This window comes from Pelophylax lessonae, assembly GCF_965119305.1.
Source record: "Pelophylax lessonae genome assembly, chromosome: 4".
In the NCBI taxonomy this organism is placed as follows: Eukaryota; Metazoa; Chordata; class Amphibia; order Anura; family Ranidae; genus Pelophylax; species Pelophylax lessonae.
In genome coordinates this window covers 524801455-524825204 of record NC_138771.1, presented here as the reverse complement: position 1 = coordinate 524825204, position 23750 = coordinate 524801455, and the positions used below count along the sequence as shown (strand labels likewise).

General features: G+C 43.9%; 1 protein-coding gene across 3 annotated transcripts in view; it reads right to left on the bottom strand.

The window, feature by feature from the left end:
- Positions 1-23750, bottom strand: part of KIAA0930 — a 113472-nt gene that overhangs the window by 50033 nt on the left and 39689 nt on the right. For 2 of the 3 annotated variants that reach the window (XM_082256651.1, XM_082256652.1), the window contains exon 2: positions 5359-5534. In XM_082256651.1, coding sequence (XP_082112777.1) covers positions 5359-5534 — 176 coding nt within the window. The remainder of the gene's footprint in view (positions 1-5358; positions 5535-23750) is intronic. The other variant, XM_082256653.1, reaches the window with a different exon arrangement.

The following is a 23750-nucleotide window of genomic DNA, read 5'->3' as shown; positions in this document are numbered from 1 at the left end:
GACACAAGCCATATGGTTGCCATGACTACATGTTTCACGCCATGCGCTCTATCAAGTCATCTGGTTTCCGGCTTTGTGCACACATCGCTCACTGGTTCTGGGATACTGACCTCCTCGCACTCGTGTTGCTTGCTGCCAGGTGCCCTTGTCCACTCCAGCCCAGGGGAATGTAAGCATTTTATGTACTTTATTTTCCGGTTATCAATACCAATAAACTGTTAACCTTTTCTATACTGGGATGTTCACCTGACACCTGTCAATTTAAAGGTGTTACTAACCACAACTGGTTAGGTGCATAAAAAAGACACCTGTCCACAGAATATCTCTTTAATTCAAACCTCACCATCATTGGCAAGAACAAAGGACTGTCAAAGGACATCAGGGAAAATATTGTAAACCTGAACAAGGCTGCAATGGGCTACAAGACCATCAGCAAGAAGCTCGGTTGACGTTGAATCGATTTTTTCCAAATGGAAGAAATACAAAATAACCATTAAATCGCCCTCGGTCTGGAGCACCAAGCACGATTTCGCCTCATGGGTAAGGATGATCATGAGAAAAGTGAGGGATCAGCACAGTACTACAAGGGAGGACCTTATGAATGATCTCAAGGCAGTTGGGACCACAGTCAGCAAACACAGTAACACAATAAGCTGCCATGGATTGAAATCCTGCAGTGCCCGCAAGGTCCCCCTCCTCAAGAAGGCATTTGTACAGGACCATCTGAAGTTTGCCAATATACATCTAAAGGATTCAGAGAAGGATTGGGAGATGGTGCTGTGGTCAGAGGAGACAAAAATTAAGCTCTTTGGCATTAACTTGACTCACCGTGTTTGGAGGAAGAAAAATGCTAACTATGGCCCTAAGAACACCAGCTCTACAGGAAAGCATGGAGGTGGAAACATTATGAATTGGGGCGGTTTCTCTGCTAAAGGTACAGACCAACTTTGCTGCATTGAGGGGCCAAGTAAGATCTTGGATGAGAACCTTCTTCCCTCAGCCAGAACACTGAAGATGGGTCGTAAATGGGTTTTCCAGCACGACAATGACCCAAAACATACCACCAAGGCAACAAATGAGTGGCTCAAGAAGAAGCACATTAAGGTCATGGGAGTGGCCTAGCCAGTCTTTAGACCTTAAGCTAATAGACAATTTATGGAAAGAGCAGAAACTTCAAGTTGCCAAGTGACAGCCAAGCAACCTTAAGGATTATGAGAAGATCTGTAAAGAAGAGTGGACCACAATCCCTCCTGAAATGTGTGTAAAGCTGGTAACCAACTACAAGAAACCTCTTACCTCTCTGCTTGCCAACAAGGGTTTCTCCACCAAGTACTAAGTCATGTTTTCCTTGAAGGTGAAATAATTAATTTTACTCGCTGAACTGGAACTCAGTTTAGAACATTTGTATTAGTGATCGACCGATATCGGTTTTTCGTTGCCGATATTTTTGTCATTGAATATCGGTATTGGCTGATATTGGCCGATATTTTCGTACATTTAACAAAAATTTTTATTTTTTATTTTTAGCACTTGACAGGTACTGTTGTGGAGGGATCTGGGGGTCTAAAAGACCCCAAACCCCTCCTCTGCACTTAAAGCATTCAAAACGCCAAGTTTGGCTGTTTTGAATGCTGTCATTTTTTTGAATCTGGCGCCGAGTACCCGGAAGTGATGTCATGATATCACTTCCAGGTTTTTACATGGAGACCCGATCAGAGCCTCCCGCTCCTTTTAATGACAGCCGAGCAATTTCCCAGCCGCATTGGATGTAATTACAACACAGCCGACCGTCGGCTATGGACGCCGGTACCGGGGTGATGCCTCTAGCTGCAGGCATCATCCCGGTACATGCACTTTCCGAAATATCGGCAATATCGGTAACCTCAGGGGCAGATTCTGATATATCGGGGAAAAGTGCAGATTGGCTCTCGATATAGCGGCTTTGCCGATAATCCGTTGATCCCTAATTTGTATCATGTGTTTTTTCTGGATTTTTGATTGATAGTCTGTCTCTATCATTTAAAATACATCTATGATAAAAATTATAGACCCATTGCTTTGTAAGTTGGCAAACCAACAAAATCTGCAGGGGATCAAATAATTATTCTCCCCACTATAGATCTTTGTTTGTCCCAAACATGCTTATATTAACCTACAATTGACCGACTCACTACCTCTGCTGAAAATTAGGTCTACCTGTGAGGTAGCTTTTAAAGGAAGTAAGGCAGGGGCAGCAGTTGCCACTGTATGCCACACTAGGCTTTGAAAGGAAACTGCTATCATGTCAGGTTCCCTTTAAAGGATTTTTCAAGTTGTTTTCCTGGTAGGGAATAAGGGGGGGGGGGGGGGGGAATTTGTAATTATTCAAGGACATGCACTATGCAGCAACCAGAGTTATTTAAAGGTGTTTTATGTTCTTATAAACAAAATGAATGCCCATTTCCTGCAACAGGACTGGTGCAGTCAGCCTACTACGTGAAAGGAGATTTACCAGGAGCACGAGTGCTTACATTAAACCTCTTAACGCTTAAATGACCACAATGAACAAGACAATCCGTCACCTCAATCTGTCGCATCCATTTAGGAACTTTGCCTCCCTCATTTTCTGAACTCTAGAAGCTAACACGAGTAAAAGACATTTTTTTTTTTTTTTTTTTTTAAGTGAACCTGTTATGAAGATAAGGATTTCAAACAAATTTCAGCTCCATAAAGACATCGTTTCTGAATGGTTTGGGGTGGAGGAACTTCGGTGACCTGCACAGAAGCCTGACCTCAACCCTACTGAACAATTTTGGAGTGAACTAGATCAGTCAGGTTTTTTCAACCATCATCAGTACCTGACCTCACAAATGTTCTTTTGGCATCAGCAGAAACTCCACTTTAAAATCTGGTGGAAAGCATTTCTAGAATAGTAGGGGCTGCTGTAGCCAAAAAGTGGGTAGAAGTGGAGATTGGGTTACCATAAATGAACTCCAAAAATTAAAAATGTTTTGGGGTTGATTTACTAAAATTGGAGGGTGCAAAATCTGGTGCAGCTGTGCATGGTAGCCAATCCGCTTTTAACGTCAGCTCGTTCAATTAGGCTTAAGGCCTGGTTCACCTATGCAGGTTGCAGTTTGCATATTCCGGGCGCATTTTGCGTTTTTTAATACACGTTTTTGATCCATTGAAGTCTATGGAACCAAAAACCAGAAAAAAAGTCCCTGGTACTTTTAATAAAATACACAGGTGTAAACGTGACCCATTGGAAATCATGTTTTAAACACTGACTGTAGTGCGTTTCTGCAAAACTGAAAATGCACTAAAAAAATGCATATGTTAACAAAAAAAAAAAACCTGGCGGATTGGATTCTATGCAGAGCTGCACCAGATTTTACACAGTTTTAGTAAATCAACCCCACTGTCTCACTAAAAATTGTACTGGTGCGGAACGTATGACCAAAAAAAAGAAAATAGTAAAAATATGTTCAGGGGTTATAGAAACTCACTGAGAAAGATTGGTCTATCCAATATGAAACACATTTATAACTGCACAAAACCCACATTCAAAACAATAGAAGAAACAAAACCCTGCAGTTTACACCATCATTACATCATTTTTAATGGGTGAAAGGTGAAGGGTTTTGTTTCTATTAAAAATTGTGAATGTGGGTTTTGTGCAATAATAACATGTTTCATAATTGAGATTTGTCTGGGTTACTTAATATAAAAGCCACACAGCTTGGACCTTTAGAGATGACCAATCTTTCTCGGTGGGTTTCGATAACGCCTAAACATATTTTTTATTAATGGAGGAGATTGGGTTTCTTCATATTAATGCCCATGTTATGGAATTAAGTTTTTCAACTGCCTCATACAAGTATGATGGCCAGCTGTCCACAAACCTTTAGCCATGTAGCATGCATATCACCCTAAATACAACTTTGGCCCTTTACACTCTCACCTTCAAGACTTCTTAAGCACTTCTCCCCATCTCAGGACGCTTTCCAACCCTTCAAATGCCTACTATAAGTTTACCTCCATCAAGAAGCGTATAAACCCATATACCATAAATATGCTCCAGTCACTAATATAGCATAGCTTCCACCTATAGGATGAGCCACGCATGGTCACCTTGTACACATTGCTCATCTCTTTACTTCTTGTATCTAACTACACTCACCGGCCACTTTATTAGGGACACCTGTTCAATCGCTTGGTAACACAAATTGCTAATCAGCCAATCACATGGCAGAAACTCAATGCATTTAAGCATCTAGAGGTGGTGAAGACGATTTGCTGAAGTTCAAACCAAGCATCAGAATGGGGAAGAAAGAGGATTTAAGTGACTTTGAACATGGCATGGCTGTTTGTGCCAGACAGGCTGGTCTGAGTATTTCAAAAACTGCTGGCATTTTCATGCACAACCACCTCGAGGGTTTAAAGAGAATGGTCCGAAAAGAGAAATAATTTTACAGTTGTCACTGGAACAGGACGTGATAGTTGACAAAATGGTTTGTCTCTCTTAGGTAAGATGTCCACCCACTTCCTTCCCCAGGAAAGAAGTAGAAAGAAACCTAGGCACAGACAGAATCAAGAGCCTGGCAGAAGCTCCAACTATTTCCTACACAATGTAAAACAAAAGCTTATGCTGGGATTTCATTAAGAGCAAATCTGGGGGGGGGGGGGGGGGGCTTAGGCAAAGGTTACCTGTGACAACAGCATGTAAAAAGCATTGGTAAACCCAGAACAATAGCAGCTGAAAGATATACACGTTGACTTTTCTATAAACAGTGGAGATCAGCACTTCTGGTTTTTTGAGTTTCCCTAACAGATCACGAGGGTTGGCTGTTACATTAAAGGATTAAGGTTAGGGAGGCAGTAAGGTGTGGAATGCCCAGCTTTGTAAATTAATGGGCAGATTCCTGAAACAGAAGCGGTATAATATTACCCTCACCTGTCCCCTACCTTACTTCCATTTCTAGTGAAACAATCTCCAAAATACTAGTTGGCATTTGACATGTTCTCTGCCATATGCTTTAGGTACAAACTGCTAACCCCTAGGTCCCTGGCAAGTCTATTAGTGAGATCTGATCATTAAGCCACAGTACGCAGTGGGGGACACAGACATTAACACTCAGTAAAGTGTAAAATGTTGGGAGTCTGGGATTGGAGCACTGGAATAGAGCAAATATCAGAGCCACAGGTGGCCAGAGACACAACTGCTCTGTGCATAATCAAATTAAAGACATACAAATCTTTAGTTCAGATTATTCAGAGAATAGAAAGAACAGAACTAGACAACAGATTTATTTCCAGGGATTATACAAAAAAAAGAAAAAGAAAAAGGGGGAATTAAAACAGCTTTTTATAATTTACCCTGCGAGGTACTCCTCTGCTAGTCACCTTTTTGCCTTCAATGCCATCTGTGCCCACATAGGACAGTTTCCGTCGCACGTAGAAGAGCATGTCATCCTGTCGTGGAGCCAGTTTTTCCATAAAATACGTGGAGTACATCCAAGTCCAAAACACAATGCGGTCATCTTTAAAACAACCTAAAAAATTAAATAAAAATAAAAAATAAGAAAAAATACAAATTTATGATTTATGGATCATTATTTAGTCGCCAGTTGTATGGTGTTCAGAGAGACTAATCTGGTCCCAATAAATCGGGAGTTCAGGGACTCCAGACTGCCTATCCAAGTCTCTCTGCAACTATGCACTCCCAAGACATTAACAAATGCAAACATTACGGTTTCTGCGTCACTGCAGGGGATCACACAGCACAGTACAGGCAAAGTCTACAGTCATACCCAGAAGTATTGTTTCACCCCAACATTATAAGGTGGCAAAAAAAAAAAAAAAAAAAAAAGACACACACACACACACACACACACCATCTCTTCAATAGGCCAAATTAAAGACCACCATTCAAATGCTCCTGGCCGATATCGATCTGTTCTCACACAGCTGCTTGGGTGCTGGGTCACAGATAAGAGCCCCGTCAAGCTCGACCATAAAGAACCACAAGTTTTTCACATGACCGCACACCAAAAAAAGTGAACCACGAAAAAGATATTTATAACCTGGCTCTCCACCCTTTTAGGGAAATACTTAAAACGCATTTCAACAAAGTAGGGCTTAATCGTAGAGGTATTTTTAAGCCCTACTTGAATGGAATGCATTAGAGGGATTTTTAGTGATGGGTGGAAGGGTAGCTTTTGTAGACTAAGTGGTGTCAGCACTGCCCTCTGTCTTTTGCCAAACTACTGAATCACTCTCCATTTCACAAAGGCTAATTTTTCTGTAGTATCAAGATCCCATAAAAACTAGAATAGCGAATGAGGCTAATTGATATGCCCTATATGTAGGGGTGCACAGGTCACAGGCCTACTCAATGTCTGATGTGATCAACAGGGTTTTTCTTTTGCAATTTCAAACCAGATAGAACATAATTATTTCAATGGCATTTTTACACAGACCAAAACATAGCCAATAAGAGAAAGTTTAAGGATTACATACACTTTAAAAAATGTACAATACTTGACTTAAGTACCTCTAAAGTTACTGGGGTTACAACAGCTCACTAAATATCTTAAAAAGTTGCTGGGGCTTGCCCTCCATGCAGCTGGTTTAGAGATTTGGGACTGCTGCATCAGGGGTTTTCCTTAAGATTCAAGTACTTGCGTCTCAGGAGCAAGTCAAAAGCGGTGTTTTGGCTTGCCAACCATTAGATTATGAGCTGCTTCTGAGTTGCTTATGCATCCACTGACTTGTCTGAGATAGAAAAACAATACAGATATAAATAAGCATCACAGGAGAGACTCCTCGATTGGATGGCTATGTCACTATGTCAAAGTGGCTACGTCTAGGGTTTGAATCAGACCGTCTCAAAACAATATTCATCTTGTTTGCTATCCTTCCAGCTAACCCTCAGTGCAATAGCAATCCTCATATAACAAATTTGTGAAGCAATTTACATTGATTTTGTAGATATAGTTTGAAAAAAAAAAAAAAAGGAAAGATAAAAATTAAAGAAAAATGGCCCCTCTGTTCCGAAACCCTGACTTCACCCCGGGTGTTCTCGTGGTGGACGAATAAGGGCCTCCTGCGCATTGCTGATATCTGTGACCACAGGGGTCTTCTTACCAAGCGGATTTTGATAGAAAAATTGCAACAGAGTCCGAATGTTATCGCTATGCTCAAATCGCGCACTATGCCAAAACCTTGAAACGCGAGTCAGACCTCGCTTGTAGGATCCGAATGGAATTCTTGTGTGAAAAACACGATAAACTAAGGGGACATATTTCCCAAATATATGCTATTTTGACATCCTCTGATTCATGCAAACTAAGTTACATGGAGGCTTGGGAGGGGGATCTGCAGGAGTCCTTAGACTTGGAAGATTGGCATAAACTAGCTAAAACCGCCTCCAGGTCCCTAATCAATACCTCCATTATTGAGGCAAATTACAAGGTTCTCTTGAGATGGTATATGGTCCCCACTAGGTTGGCGATGTATGTCCCAGGGGCTTCTCCACTGTTTCAGGGGCTGTGGTCAGCAGGGAACGGCCTACCATGTTTGGTAGGCGTGCCCAAAGGTGCAACGCTATTGGACACGTATCTACAATTTTATCTATTCTTTGACCCAAGTGAACCTGCGGAAGTCCCCGAGACATGCGTTGTTGGGGGAACTGGTGACAATTTAGCCCCCAAAGTGGCTAAATTGCTTATAAGATTTATTTTTGTGGCGGCTAGAATAGCGATAGCACGGTCCTGGCGTTTGGCCACTATACCATTTGAGATGTTCAGATCGAAATTGTCTTGGTTGATGATTAAGTCTGTCTGCAATACTGAATGACAAGGTGAAACTGTTTGAAAAAATTTGGGACCCATGGCTGCGATATCTGGAGGGAGACCCCCGAGCTGACTTGAGTTAAGTTGATGTACCTTGGGTTGTTCGGGTCTTCTTGGGTGTGGAGTGTGCATATGTGTCTGCTCCCCATGGGTATCGACCATTAGCAGTACCAGTCCAGTACACGAGAAATGTCTGTTTTTTTTTTTTCTTTTTCTCTCCCCCCTTTCCATTTTCCCCCTTCTTTTTCTATCCCTTTACCATTCTGCCTCTACCGAAATTTCTTTGGGGTGGTGGTTCTCTTGGGCTGCCCCGCCCCTGTTGTTGGGTTCCCCTAGTCTTCTGGGACCCTATAAGGTTGGAATTACTGATGTGGGAGAAGGGCAAGTATGGACTTTCAGCCGAGGAATATAGCTATTTTTGATGTCTGAGTTTTACTTTGCATGCCCTTAAACCCTTCATTGTATTGTAATCTTCTGCATGGCAATTGGTTTATGCACTCATTGACTTTGCTGTACTTTCTGTTTGAATTACTGTTGCCTATGTTTAGGCATTGTTGTACCTCATTGCAAAATCTTTCTAATAAACATATTGAAACAAAAAAAAAAAAAAAAAATCAAATAAAAAAATAAATATACAACGAATACTACCAAAAAAAAAAAGGACAAGTGATAAAAGCTTTGATGTTCACCTACAATGCATCAAAAACAGCACTAAAACATTGGTACCAGAATCAAAGTTTATGGGCCAACTAAACTAAGCAATAGCATTGCTTAATGTACATATATAAATGACAAGCTTTGAAAACATTAAACGTGCATTTGCATTAAACTGATCATAATCACAGATTCTAAAATAATAATAAAAAAAAGAAAAACCCTACAGACTATTAATTTAGAAATTAAATGGGAGCTGAGGAAGGACAAGTAATGAATAATTTAAACTACACAGCGATGTGAAAAAAAAAAAAATGTCTGCACTGGTCTAATAGCTTCCTGTATGAAGTCCGATACCGTCTCTCCATTAAGCGTAGGCAGTGGTAAGCAGATGTCTCAGCTGGTAGGGATGACCTTCGGAAATCCACGCTTTACTGGTTTTCATCGACTGAATTTGTAGGGGAATTCAGGACAAAGAAAAATGAAATATGAAGGGTGTGGCTTCATGCTACAGGACAATAGACCTTAACACCCATCTGCCATATATCCAAGTATATGGCAGGCGGGCAATAATGTTGCTAAAGTTCACTTTCCTTTCTACCAAAAGCATTACAGTAACGAATGGATAAAAATGAAAATTGAGTGTTAGTGATTCTGCCATGTCTTTTTTTTTTCTAGCAAAGCCACTTGAAGACACACACTTTTATCCAATTTTTTACTTGAGTCAGGCATTTATTTAGTTTATGTAAATAACTTTTTTGTCATTCTGCCTAAAATTGTGACGTGTTAGCCCCCTCCCCTTTGCCAAGTTTTTACTGAGGCCTGTATCCCCAGGCTTAAATTTTTTTTTCATGTATTTGTCTTGGTGACTACCAAGACAGAAAGTAACCAGAAATTCTAAAATTTTGAGAGGTCACAAAAAGCAAGAGGTAAGCAGAAATCTTCCAATGAGAACACCTGATCTAGTGACAACTGTCTAAAATGGGAATCCCTTTACTTTCGAAAATTCCCTCTCACTTCCTGTTGTATCACAAAGACACAAAGTTAAGAGGGTACCTAGTTTTGACGGTTACACACTGCCACTTTTGCCTAGGCTCCCACTTCTGCCTACGGCTATGCAATCCGAGGGGAAGTTCTCCTCCCCCCTCCCTCTCTTCTGAAACACGTGAGAAAAGACTGTGGGACTGCTTGCGCTTACGCAGCTGCTGCAAGCCGTCAGCTAGGTGCCCACAGTTAAGATGCTGCCACCGGGGACCAAAGACTGGTGGAAAAAAAGTTTTAGGTGAGCACATCGCAGGTTTCTGGGACACCTGAGTATCTGCTTATTAAAAGTCAGCAGCTACAGTTTTTGTTGCTGCTGAATTAAGTTCTAAAAATTAGACTGGGATCTTCTTTAACCTAATTGGGGTTTTAACTAGGGATCGACCGATTATCGGCAAAGCCAATATATCGAGGGCCGATTTGCACTTTTCCCGATATATCGGAATCGGCCCCCGGAGGTTACCGATATTGCCGATATTTCGGGATAGTGCTTGTAGCAGAGTGATGGCTGCAGCTAGAGGCATCACCCCAGTACCGGCGTCCATAGTCGACGGTCGGCTGTCTTGTAATGACAACCGATGCGGCTGAGAAGCCGCACAGCTGTCATTACAAGGAGGGAGGGGACGTCCCCCCCCCCCTCCCGCCGCCTTCCGCGGCTCGCCTGCTTGGCCGCCGAAGACCCGATCAAAGCCGCATTTGGCTCTGATCGGGTCTCTATGCAAAAACCCGGAAGTGATGTCATGAGTGGCATCACTTCCTGGTACTGTCTAGCGCCAGATTAAAAAAAAAAAAAAAAATTACAGGATTCAAAACAGCCAAACTTGGCGTTTTGAATGCTTTTAAGTGCAGAGGAGGGGTTTGGGGATCCCTCCACAAAAGTACCTGTCAAAAAAAAAAACAAAAAAAAAAAAAAAAATGTTTTTTAAATGTACAAAAATATCGGCCCATATTGGCCGATACCAATATACATTGGCCAAAATATCAGTATCGGTATCAGCAACGAAAAACAGATATCGGTCGATCACTAGCTTTAACCCTTCCTTACTCCATCTAAAACACTTTAAATGAATTTGAAGCTCTTGTTCATGTGTCCACCAAAGTTTGCCTGTATATCCCATTTCAGCCTTCAAAGACATGAATATGTATGCTTGCATTAATTAACCACAAAACCATGAAACATGACCCATAGCAGCAAGTAGAGATTGTTCCATTCCATATTCATCTCTCTGCCTTTTGGAATAAAATATGCATTTAGTCGGAAAACTCTTGTAAAAGGATTTGGATTTGTTTGAAGCAGAATTACAATGTCAAAAAGGCCAGGTGACAGAGGTAGGCAAGCCCAATGGAAGTCTAGGGTGTCTACTGAGCAGGCGCCATCACAAAACGAGGAGTTGTGGTGCCAGGTGTCAACACAGGAGGCTGCAGGCGTCAGGCCATGGTAAATGTGCATCTACAGAAGGGAAGGGTAGGATTGGCAAGGTTAGGGTTGGAGGCAAAATAATAACTGCACTTTGCCTAAAGAATCTGTGTTACCAAATAAATAGGCACTCCCATTTAATGGGAACGATCCACTGAAAAGGGGCAAAAACGTGGCCAACATCAAAAAAAGGAGTCATGACTCTGCAGCCTGCACAGGAGGGGGTGTATCCCTGACCAAAGAGATCTCCCTACAAGGCAAAGCAGCAGAAATTGGTCAAAGATGTGCCTTAAACTTGATAAATGTGGGCCCTACTGGGAGAAAAGGAGATGGTTAATACAAAAGAAAGGGAATTCCTAAAATTCCCCACAGCACAATTATAGCAGGATAGCCAAGAGATAAAATTCCTGGCCATATTGATTACTGCATTCACGAACCATTTTATAACGCACATGAAGCGATAAGCATGTTCTCTCTGGTCTTCATGGATAGTTGGTGGGAGCATGCAACTTCTTACCTGCTGCCCAATTGCCTACAGTCAGTGGCCATACAGTGTTCAAAAGGCAGTGGGAGTAACGAGAACTGATCTCAGGAGATGAAGTCCCTATGGTGACAAAAAGCTTCGGACCCAAAACATACACACTATATATGGCATGGTTCAGGAAAAAAACCCTACCAATAAAAAAATAGTGTTCCCATCAAGTCAGATTTACCAGTGACAAGGGCATGGTATGAAGCCCTGCAGCAAAAATGGATAGAAAACAAACTAGGGACAGGTAGGCTTTTCCCAATTTGCACATCTGAAGGATTCATTTTGACTTTTGTCTACAGTACATCATCAAGCAATAAACCAATTATGACATTTGACCAAGCTTGTCAAATTTTACCTGGAATGGGTGTCGGTTTATTTTTTTTTGTATATATTGCACCTAAACACTGTTAACAAGGCAGCCAATTGTCTGGGTTAGACCAACATACACATTTAGGCAATAAAAGCATGCAAAAATAAATTGTCCATTGGTGCTGGGGATAATGTGCTTTTACATCTAGTATCCAATGTCTATGCCTAACTTTAAACATTGCAAACCACATACAATGACCGCCATCGCTCTAAAATAATGATTACGGTGAACGCCTCAGTGCCTGTTTTGTAATTGTGCTCTAAGGGCTTTATGGAACTTTCATCTCAGCACCAAGGCCAGCAACGCACCGGGATGAAATAAAAAGCATTGATCAGGAGTAATTACACAGTGACACCCTGGCCATTTCAACTTGACACTTGAGTATTGTGTGGAGAAAATCCAATCCACGACCTTCGAGTCTTTATTACATGGTGACAATGCATGGGCTGGGAATAAGCTCAACAGGCCACTTAAAGTCTTTCTGGCAATGCATGCAATAAAACTGACACGTGTTGGTTGAAGCAGTTCTAGTTCTTTTGCTTTTGTATAGAAAAGATACAACAGCTGCAGATGGAAAAGGAAAGGTATTTTTAATAAGATTCCATTACAATATGATTTGTTTCGCAATGGTATACGCTATATTGTTTTTTCTTTATTTGCTATTTTTTTTCCCCCACGAAAGTGGAGTTACACTTTAACCACATTACGACCGCTCACATTGCTGCTACTGCGGCAATGTGGCTCGTTATCGTCCAGCGACGTAGACCTACGTCGCTGGACTCCTCCCCTTGTGGGCGGCGCACTCGCGCCGCCGGTGGCTCGCTCCGACTGTATTCAGTTACAGCGGGAGTCGGGCCAGAGGAGGAGCGGCGGTGATCACCGCTGCTCTTCCCCGATCGTTGGGGGTCGAGTGTGGAGATCCGCCCGCTTGTGTAAACAAAGCGGGCGGATCTCCTAAGTCAGTGGTCCTCAACCCTGGCCCTCTGGGCCCACTAACAGGCCAGGTTTGCAAGATAACTGAAATACATCCCAGGTGATATCATTTGCTGCTCAGTGATTGCAGTACTCTAGTCTGCATCTCCCCAAGGTAATACTTAAAATCTGGCCTGTTAGTGGGCCCTGAGGACCAGAGTTGAGGACCACTGTCCTAAGTGACAGGCAGGGTCAGATTGCAGGATTCAGCATAGCTGAACCTGTGATCTGTCCCTGTGTCACTCAGTCCCCTCCCCCCACACACGTCAGTAAGCACCAGGCATACATTAACCCCTCCTTCTCCAATAAAGTTAACCCCTTCCCTGCCAGTGTCATTTTTACAGTAACAGTGCATATTTATAGCACTGATTACTGTAGTAATGTCACTGGTACCCCCAAAAGTGTCAAAAATGTCAGTCAAGGGTCTGATCTGTCTGCCGCAATGTCGCAGTCCCGCGAAAAAAAAAAAAATATCACAGATCGCCGCCATTACTAGTTAAAAAAAAATAATAAAAATGACATAAATTTCCCGTAGTTAGTAGCTGCGATAACTTTTGCGCAAACCAATAATTTTTTACCAAAAATATGTAGCAGAAAACAAATTGGCAAAAAAAAAGTTAAAAAAAAATTTTTGGGGGGGGGGGAGAATTTCATATAAAAAAAAAAAAATGTGAAAAATGTTATTTTTTCAAAATTGTCGCTCTTTTTTGTATATAGCCCAAAAAGTAAAAATTGCACAGGTGATAAAATACCACCAAAAGAAAGCTCTATTTGTGGGGAAAAAAAGGACATACATTTAATTTGGGTACAGCATCGCACGACCGCGCAATTGTCCGTTAAATTAACGCAGTGCCGAATCGCAAAATATGGCCTGGTCAGGAAGGGGGTAAAAATACGCTCATTGAGAATTTTTTTTGTCAAAGAAATGTCGCTAAATACATTTTGGCCTAAATATATGGCAAAAATTGAATATATTGGATATTTTTTAACTGTCAAAGTAGAAAAATATTGTTATTTTTTCAAAATTGTCGCATTTTTTAATTAATATCGCAAAAAAAATGGAAAGCGCAGAGGTGATCAAATACCACCAAAAGAAAGCTCTGTTTGTGGGAAAAAAAGGACGTAAATTTTGTTTGGGTACGGCATTGCATGACCGCACAATTGTCAGTTAAAGTCGCACAGTGCCGAATCGCAAAAAGTGGCCTGGACGTAAGACAGCAAAATCCTCCGGTGGTAAAGTTGTAAAGTAAACATGTACTGAGAATGCCTTTTGCCTGGCTGCTAGATTGACCCATCAGCTTCAGTACTTTAAAGCTCAAATCCGGCTAAACTGCTAAAAACACAGACGAAATACACTGCTCAAAAAAAGGAACACTTTTTAATCAAAGTATAGAATCAAGTTTATTAAACTCCTGGGATATTGATCTGGTCAGTTAAGTGGCAAATGGGGTTGTTAATTTCAACACCAAAGCAGCTGAAACTGATTAACAACAGGTGCACTAGATGGTCAACAATGAGACCTCCAAAACAGGAATGGTTTTATAGGTGGAGGCCAATGGCATTTTTTTCCCCTACTCTTTTTGTTCTGACGGTTTTTCACTAGTTTTGCATTTGGCTAGGGTCAGTGTCACTACTGGTAGCATGAGATGAAACCTGGACCCTATAGAGGTTGCACAGGCAAGCCAACTCCTCCAGGATGGCACATCAATACGTGCCATTGCCAGAAGGTTTGCTGTCTTTCCCTCCACAGTTTCAAAAGCATGGAGGAGATTCCAGGAGACAGGCAGTTACTATAGGAGAGCTGGACAGGGCTATGGTCCTTAATCCATCAGCAGGACCTGTATCTGCTCCTTTGTGCACGGAGGAACAGGATGAGCACTGCCAGAGCCCTACAAAATGACCTCCAGCAGGCCACTGGTGTGAATATCTCTGACCACATTAGAGCGATCCGACTTGCCGGGGCGACCTCACAAGTCGCGGTGCGCTGCTCGGACCGTGACCTCGGAGCGGCCGGCACGGACTTCATAACATTGAAGTCTATGCAGGTCGCCCCAAAGAAGCTCCGGACCCTTTTTCTAAGTCGGAGCGACTTGTGTTGCTCCTATTAGAACGGGTCCACAGCTTCTCAATGCAAGGCGACCTACGGTGACCTGTCAGGCGACCAGGTCGCCTGACAGGTCGCCCCAGTGTAAACGGGGGCTTAAAGTCTTGTTTTGTTTTTTTTTTTTAAATAACAAACATGTTATGCTTTCCTGCTCTGTATAGTGGTTTTGCACAGAGCAGCCCAGATCCTCCTTTGCGTTGGTCCCTAGCTGGCACTCCTGGCTCCTCCCTCCTGCCGGGTGCACACACAGCAAGCAGCTTGCTCTGCCGACACTCAAACAGGGGCGCTCTCCACCCACAGCTGTTTGTCCATTCACACACAGAGCCATGCATTGGCCCCGCCCGCTCCATATCCCGATTGGCTCACTGGCTGTGACTGACAGCAAGGTGAGCCAATAGCTCCTGCCGCTGCCAAAATCCATTCAGGAGTGCCAGTCCCCAGAGGCAAGGCTCTTGTGGATATTGCTGGATCAGAAGGGGCTCAGGTAAGGATTGGGGGGCTGCTGCACACAGGTGTTTTTTTACCTTCATGCATAGAATGCATGAAGGTAAAAAACCTTGTGCCTTTACAACGACTTTAAATGCAAAAATTGAAGTCTATTTTCACAAAACATGGCCAATAAATCAAATAATTTGTTTATCAGACTCGGCAATCAGCGACAACCCTGGAGGGAAGAAGCAAAAATAAGCACAAAATAAGAAAAACTGCAGGGAAAAAAAGAAAATAAAAACTATGCCGTGTACAGATGTTTTTCAGAGCTTTATAAGTAATAGATCTATAACCAAAGACAGAGCATAGTCCTTTGGGAAAAAGTCTGCCAGCAATTGTTCTAATGAGGCCGGCGGTGAGCCACAAAGAGATGTGACACCGAGCTGTACAATGTGGATTGCAATCTTCTCACTGCTCTGTTCTTCACCATTACAGAGACTGTTACTAGGCGAACATATCATATGACCCGCTAAAATCTGCGGTACAGATACACAGTAAGGCAAACTAATTTGGAGTACATTTTACTGTCAAATTTGGTCTTATTCTCAAAGCCTGTATGATCTAAAGTGGAACTCCTCCCAAAAGGGGAAGCTCCGTTTTAAGGACTCCTCCCCCGCTCCTCTGACATTTGGCTTAGGCGATCTGACCAGAAGTCCCCCCTCCTCCCCGCAGTCTTCTGAGACATGTCAGGTCCCAGAAGACTGCGGGACCATTTACAATGCACAGCGGTGCTCGCGTATGCACAGTGGGCACCTGGCTGTGAAGCAGCAAGCTGTCACAGCCGGGTGCCCACAGTTGAGATCCCGACACCAAGGACGTCCTTTCAGGTGGGCACATTGCTGGATCCTGGTACAGGTAAGGGTCTGTTTATTAAAATAAAGTGAGCAGCTACAGTTTTTATAACTGCTGACTATTTATTTTCAGAAAACCAACTGGAGCTGCTTTTTAACCACTTTACCACCGGAGGATTTTGCTGTCTTACGTCCAGGCCATTTTTTGCGATTCGGCGCTGTGCAAATTTAACTGACCATTGCGCAGTCATGCGATGCCGTACCCAAGCGAAATTTACGTCCTTTTTTTCCCACAAACAGAGCTTTCTTTTGGTGGTATTTGATCACCTGTGCGATTTTTACTTTTTGCGCTATAAACAAAATAATAGCGTTTATTTTGAAAAAATAACAATATTTTTAACATTTATTTATATGAAATTCCCCCCAAAAAATGTAAAAATCTATTTTTTTTACATTTTTGGCCAATTTGTTTTCTGCTACCTATGTTTGGTAAAAAAAAAAAAAAAAAAAAATCACAATAAGCGTATTTTGATTGGTTTGCGCAAAAGTTATTGCATTTACTAAGGGAAAGATTTTTGTCATTTTTGGTGTTTTTTTTTTATGTAATGTAATGGCGGCGATCTGCGATTTTTTTTGTGGGACTGCGACATTGTGGCGGACAGATCGGACCCTTGACTGACATTTTTGACACTTTTGGGGGAACCAGTGACATTACTGCAGTAATCAGTGCTATATATATGCACTGTTACTGTAAAAATGACACTGGCAGGGAAGGGGTTAATTTTATTGGAGAGGGAGGGGTTAATGTATGCCTGGTGCTTACTGACGTGTGTGGGGGGGAGGTGACTGAGTGAGTCAGGGACAGATCGGATGTTCAGCTATGCTGAACACTCCGATCTGTCACTCCCTGTCACTTAGGAGATCCGCCCGCTCTGTTTACACAGGCGGGCGGATCTCCAAACTAGATTCCCCGACGATCGGGGAAGAGCAGCGGCGATCACCACCGCTCCTCCCCTGACCCGACTCCCGCTGTGAAGGAAAACAGCGGGAGCGCCGCCTACAGTGGGAGGAGTCCAGCGACGTAGTACTACGTCGCTGGACGATAACGAACCACTTTGCCGCAGTATGCTCAATGTGAGCGGTCGGCAAGTGGTTAAACAAGCTTATACTCAAATATTAAAGCCTAATTCCATTCTAGGAATTAATATAAGAATAAGTTGTACAACCACAGCTAAAATGCAGAATTCTTGCTGCAATACTCACCTGCTCATCGGCACTATTCTCTGTAGATTCACCATTACAGTGCCTTGCAAATGTATTAGCTTTTTAGCTATTTTGTTACATTACAGCCTTAAGTTCAATGTTTTGTTAATCTGAATTTTATGTGATAGATCAGAACACAATAGTCTAAGTCAGTGAAATGAGAAAATATATACATAAAACTATTTTTTAGAAATAGAAAACAGAAAATGGTCTATGAACACTGAAGACTGCTCATTGCCACCACTAAAGTATAAAAAGATATGAATGTTAAAAATAAAAAAAAATGGATTTTTGTAAAATCTTACCGTAAAATCCTTTTCTCTTAGCTCATCGACAGACGTAGTCCTCGGTGATACACCACCTTCGGGTTATGTTACCTCCGCAGGAGCAGGACTAGACAGGAAATTAAAAAGCTCTGGCCACACCCTAGGGGCAGTCCCAGAGGGTATATCCTCTCTCTCTCTGCCTCAGCAAATCAGTTATGTGAAAAAGCAGTGCTTAGAGAATTTAACCCAACCCAACTCCAAAACAGAGGGGCGGGGACTACGTCTGTCGATGAGCTAAGAGAAAAGGATTTTACGGTAAGATTTTACAAAAATCCATTTTTCTCTAGCGCTCATCGACAGACGTAGTCCTCGGTGATACACCACCTTCGGGACGTCCCAGAGCAGTATCACAACTGAGGGGTGGGAAAATGGAAATCAAATCCCAATCTAGAAGGCCCAACCGGTGCCAACTAGAAGTTTACAATGCTCATCCTTAATGATGAGACTCAACCAAAAAAAGAGAAAACAATTTTTTTTTTTTTTTTTTTTTCAAACAGAAAAAAACCCTCGAGGTAGACCACCGGTCTCCTCAAATTGCGGCCTGCAAAACCTTGCGGCCAAATGAGGCATCCGCCGATGCCGTCACATCAATTTTATAGAATTTTGTAAAGGTATGTACCGACGACCAGGTGGCCGCCTTACATACCTGGACCACTGACGCCTGATGGTGAAAGGCCCAGGAAGTACTGAGCGCTCGAGTGGAGTGCGCCCTAACAGGGAACGGAGGACTCTGACCCTTAATAGAATAAGCCTGTACCACCGTTTGTCTAATCCATTTGGCAATGGTCGCGGCAGATGCAGGCAAACCCTTTCTGGGGCCATCCGTGATCACAAAAAGTGAATCCGTCTTACGGAATGATTCCGTAGCTTTCAGGTATACCCTGATTGCCCGAACCACATCTAAGGAATGCAACGCATGTTCCCGATGATGCTTGGGCTGAGGACACAAGGAAGGTAGTACAATATCTTCATTCAGATGAAAATCTGAAACCACCTTGGGAAGAAAAGATGGCTTAGGATGAAGTACTACCTTATCCCTATGAATCACTAGGTATGGTGACTGGCATGATAATGCAGCCAGTTCTGACACCCTGCGAGCAGAAGTAATAGCCACCAAGAAGGCCACCTTCTGGGATAGAGTAAGCAAGGGAATCTCCCTGATGTTTTCAAAGGGAGGTTTCTGTAGAACCGACAAAACCAAATTAAGATCCCAGGGCGGTAAGGGCGCGCGGACTGGAGGAGCCAGGTGCCGCACCCCCTGGATGAAATTCCGCACCAAGGATTTGGTAGCTAAAGGCTTCTGAAAGAAGATTGCTAATGCTGAAACTTGACCCTTGATGGTGCTCAAGGCTAGCTTCTGCTCAACCCCTTGTTGCAAAAAGGCCAATATTCGAGTCACCGAATAGGTACGTGGAGGAAATCCTAAAGATTCGCACCACGCAATATAAGTCTTCCATGTGTGATAATAGACTTTGCTGGAAGTCGCTTTCCTTGCTTTAATAAGGGTAGGAATGACTGAAGTAGACAAACCTCTGTCCTTCAGTACTTGGGTCTCAATGGCCAGGCCATTAAAACCAGCGACTGTAAAGCACGAAGGTAAATTGGTCCTTGAGACCACAGACACTCCCTGAGACGAAGTTCCCACGGAACGTCTGCGACTAACATGTCCAAGTCGGCCAGGCCGGCTTGAGGAGGCCAGCCTAGAATTTCTAGGACCACTGGCGCTGATTGGATCTGAACCAGGCGTCCCTAGAGCTATCTGGCCCCGACCATCCGAGAAAGTCTGGTCGTTTTCTGTTCCCACACATTTATCAGATACCTGATAGTTATCAGGAAAGGTGATCTTTTCTGGTTGAACCTCAGGGACCGAAGTCACCCGACTAGAGGCTACTTGGCCTATCTGGTCAACCAGATCCGATTCCTGTGAGGTATCGGGACTAATCTTAGGAAAAGGTAAAGGAAAAGATCTTTTCAGGGAACGGTAACTACCGCTTCCTGTAGTACTTAAATGTTGGAAGGGAAGAATCGCACCGGTAGTAGTGGTTGATGCTCGATCTAATGTCCTGAATACCGGTGAAAACGTCCCCCCACCCTGAAACCGGGTGGGGGCGCACCTTCAGGCTGTGTACTCCTTTGCTTCGGGTTTGGCTGGGTTGGTCCCCTTCTTGAACCCTCCTGGAGGAGTCTTGCCTTTCCCGCTAGTACCAGCCGGGCGCCCTTTATGGGCGGTAAAGAAAGGTCCTCGCTTGTTGCGAGGTCCCTTAGCTTTTGCAGCCTGTGGCAAAAAAGTGCTCTTGCCCCCAGTGGCATCCTTAATGATTTCATCTAGGTTGGCTCCAAATAGACGATTCCCCTGAAAAGGGAGATTTGTCAAGGTCTTTTTGGAACCTAGGTCAGCTGACCAGCATTTTAACCACAGCACACGTCTGAGGATCACTGCTAACTTAGATGCATGCCCTAATACGGGAGTAGTGTCCAAGGCTGCGTCACAGATAAACCGTAGCCCTTGTATGATCTGTTCCATCAAATCAGATGTCTCCTGGGGAACATCTTTTCCCCTAAGATCTTGGCGTACCATTTTCGCCCATTCCGTAAGTGTCTGGGAAACTAGACCAATAACAATTACTGGTCTAAAAGCTGACCCTATCAGAGAAAAGATAGTGCGGGACTCTGCTTCTATCTTTCGATCCACCGGATCCTTAAAGGACGAAGTGTCCTCCACTGGAATAACCGTGGCTTTATTCAGCCTGGAAATAGGCGGATCCACGACTGGTGGTACCGTCCATTTCTTAATGATGGATTCCTCAAACGGATAGCGTCTAGCAATACGCTTGGAAATAGTAAAGGTACGTTTAGAATGCTCCCATTCTCCTTTAATCTGATTACCAAAACATTTAGGTACAGGAAAAGCCTTCGCCGTCTTGATGGGCTTATTAGTCCCAAAAGGCCTCTCTGTTTCAGTTGCCTCTGCCGGTAAAGCCTCAAGTTTTAAGGTTTCTTGCACTGCCACAACTAGTGCGTCCACCAATGCTTCTTCCTGAATTATAGCAAGAGAAGAAGCATCCTCCTCACTGTCTGAGGGGGCTTTACCTGGGATAACAGCCCTTGCAGAGGAACTTGCAACTGCCGTGACCATCTCTGAATCTGAGTCAGAGGTGTCAGATGGTATAGGGGTAGGCGGGGGTCGCTTCCTTGACCCCCGTCCCTGACAGGCCGCCTCCACCCGAGCCACCATAGACTCCAAAATTGCTGTAAATGACTCTATACTCTGTGCACCGGCGGGTCCCGAGGCCCCCTCGAGGGAAACAGGTGGGGGAATATGTGTGGCAGGGTCCATAATAACTCCAGTTACTACCTGGATAATATAAATTCAAAAGTAAAGAAAAAAACTTTTTTTTTTTTTTTTTTCTTTTCTGACCCCCAGCGCCACAAAAAGCCCCTTAGTGTTACCTGCTAGGGATCCCTATCGATCGAGAGAGAGAGAGATAGACCCCCAGGCTCACCACTTGATGCTCAGAGTTAAACTGCAACAGCTTACAGCACTGTCTTGACAAACAGGAAGTCTTTTGGCTGGCTGCCCAGGAAGAAAGGAGGCGGCTCCGCCCCTCTGCACGCCTTCCGGCGCCTCCCCCAAGCTCCACGAGGTGTAGGATCACCTCAAACATGGCCGCCCCCATGCTGGAGACACGAGGCTACGCCAAAATGGCGGCTCGTGCGATCCAGCAAAAAAAATGGCGGCGGCCTGTACTGAATAGCGGTGTGCTGCAGGGCACACAACACTCTCTCTGCATGGGGATATGGCGTGGTTGGCGGTACCGGCCCTGGCGTACCGCATGGCCGTTCGGGAGGCCTGCTAATAGCTGGAGATCTGATTTGGAAGGCAGTCTACATGTCCGTGGCTTCTGACTGGTAGGTAGCTTATACTTAACCCATAAGATTCCCAGAATGCCACAGATTACATCTTTAAAACATGTATACAATAGATTGTTAGCTCCCAAGCCAAGCCTCCTGGCTTTTGCACACATAAATCACACTCAAAGTAGGAGGATTTGTGACATGTTATAGGATAGAAAGGACTCTTTCTTACCATACAGAGAGGGGCCCGCGTTCACCACAAAACCCGTCAGGGAAAAAAAGGGGGAACATACTACTCACCATACCGGAACCAGGCGGGCACCAACTCCTGACAGTACCCCTCTCCACCGGGGCGGGAGGGCTGTCGACCGATACGGACGCCGTGACTCATGGTCTTTGGCGTTTCGGCGAGACGTTTAACTCGCGTGGACAGTCCTTTAATGGGACTTTGTCGCGGCCGACCCAGCGCGGAGCTATGGCCTGCACGCGCTCGTAGGCTGAACTGGGGTGACCACCGGATCTCAACATCCAGCCCGTCGCCCAGTTCAGCTTTCTTGCTTGAAGATCTCACAGGAACACTGGAGAAAAAAGCTGTCTAAAAAAAATCCTTTAAGAAAAAATTCTTGCCAGGACCTAAGATCCCAGCAAGGTGTCTAGGTCCTTACTCCTAACTAGACAGAAAATAACTGATTTGCTGAGGCAGAGAGAGAGAGGATATACCCTCTGGGACTGCCCCTAGGGTGTGGCCAGAGCTTTTTAATTTCCTGTCTAGTCCTGCTCCTGCGGAGGTAACATAACCCGAAGGTGGTGTATCACCGAGGACTACGTCTGTCGATGAGCGCTAGAGAAATATATATTGGGGGATTGGACTTTAACCGAATCCTGTGTTATAAATCTTCCTAGATTAGAGCAGAGTCATTGGGGATCGAATATACTCTAAATTTCTTTAAAAGAAAAAGTACAGGTGCATCTCAAATAATTTGAATATCAGTTGATTTCAGTTCAAAAAGTGAAACTCCTATAGATTCATTACACACAGAGTGATATATTTCAAGCATTTCTTTCTTTTCATTTTAATAATTATGGCAGGGCTTGACAAATTTGCTTTGAATTTAGGAGCCAGTTTTTTTTTTTAAGGTAGCGTGGGTTGTGAGCGCCTGGGGCAAGGCAAGTAGTTTGTGCCCCCTAACCCACAGCAGAGCGGCCAGCCAATAACCCAAACATAAATCTGTTACATCAGGGTTACAGACTGCCTGCAAAAAGGGGGAGAGGGGGAGGGATGGGTTAAGAGTGAGTGAAAGAGGGTGGGTGAGAGAGAGGAGGGGGGTATGAGAGAGGGATGAAAGGTGTTAGAGTGTTACCAGCAGCCAAATTGCCAGTGAAACCCCAACACAGACCTCATCATGGGCACCCCCCCCCAATACACCTGGGCATCACTCAGGTGTACCCATTCAATAGGACGGCCCTGCCCTCACCCTGGTCTCTGTTAACAGAAATTAGCAGAGATAGGGCTACAATCACCTCCAGTAGAGATCAGCATGAAGTATCCCCGCTCTGTAATAATTTTGCAGCCTCCATGCATCACATGCTGTCCGGCATAAGAACTTACCCACGTGAAACTTCCAGCCAATGGCGGCCCATGCTATCCAGCATAAGAAACCCGCCCAACAGAAAACTTCCAGCCAATAGCAGCAGGATAGGGATTTAACTCTCAGAGAGCTGCAGCTGTTGTGCCTTGGACTTGCGGCCCGGCCAGCAGACAGGATTTAGAATACAGAAATGTTGGCTCACTGAAAAGTATGTCCATGTACTTTATAGTATGCACTCAATACTCAGGGCTGCTTTTGCTGAGGTGTTATGGAAGCCCAGGTTGCTTTGATAGCAGCCTTCAGCTTGCCTGCATTGTTGGGTCTGGTGTCTCATGACAATACCCCACAGATTCTCTATGGGGTTTAGGTCAGGCGAGTTTGCTGGCCAATCAAGCCCAGTGGTACCATGATCATTAAACCAGGTATTGGTAATTTTGGCGGTGTGGGCAGGTGCCAAGTCCTGCTGGAAAATGAAATCAGCATCTCCATAAAGCTGGTCAGCAGAGGAAAGC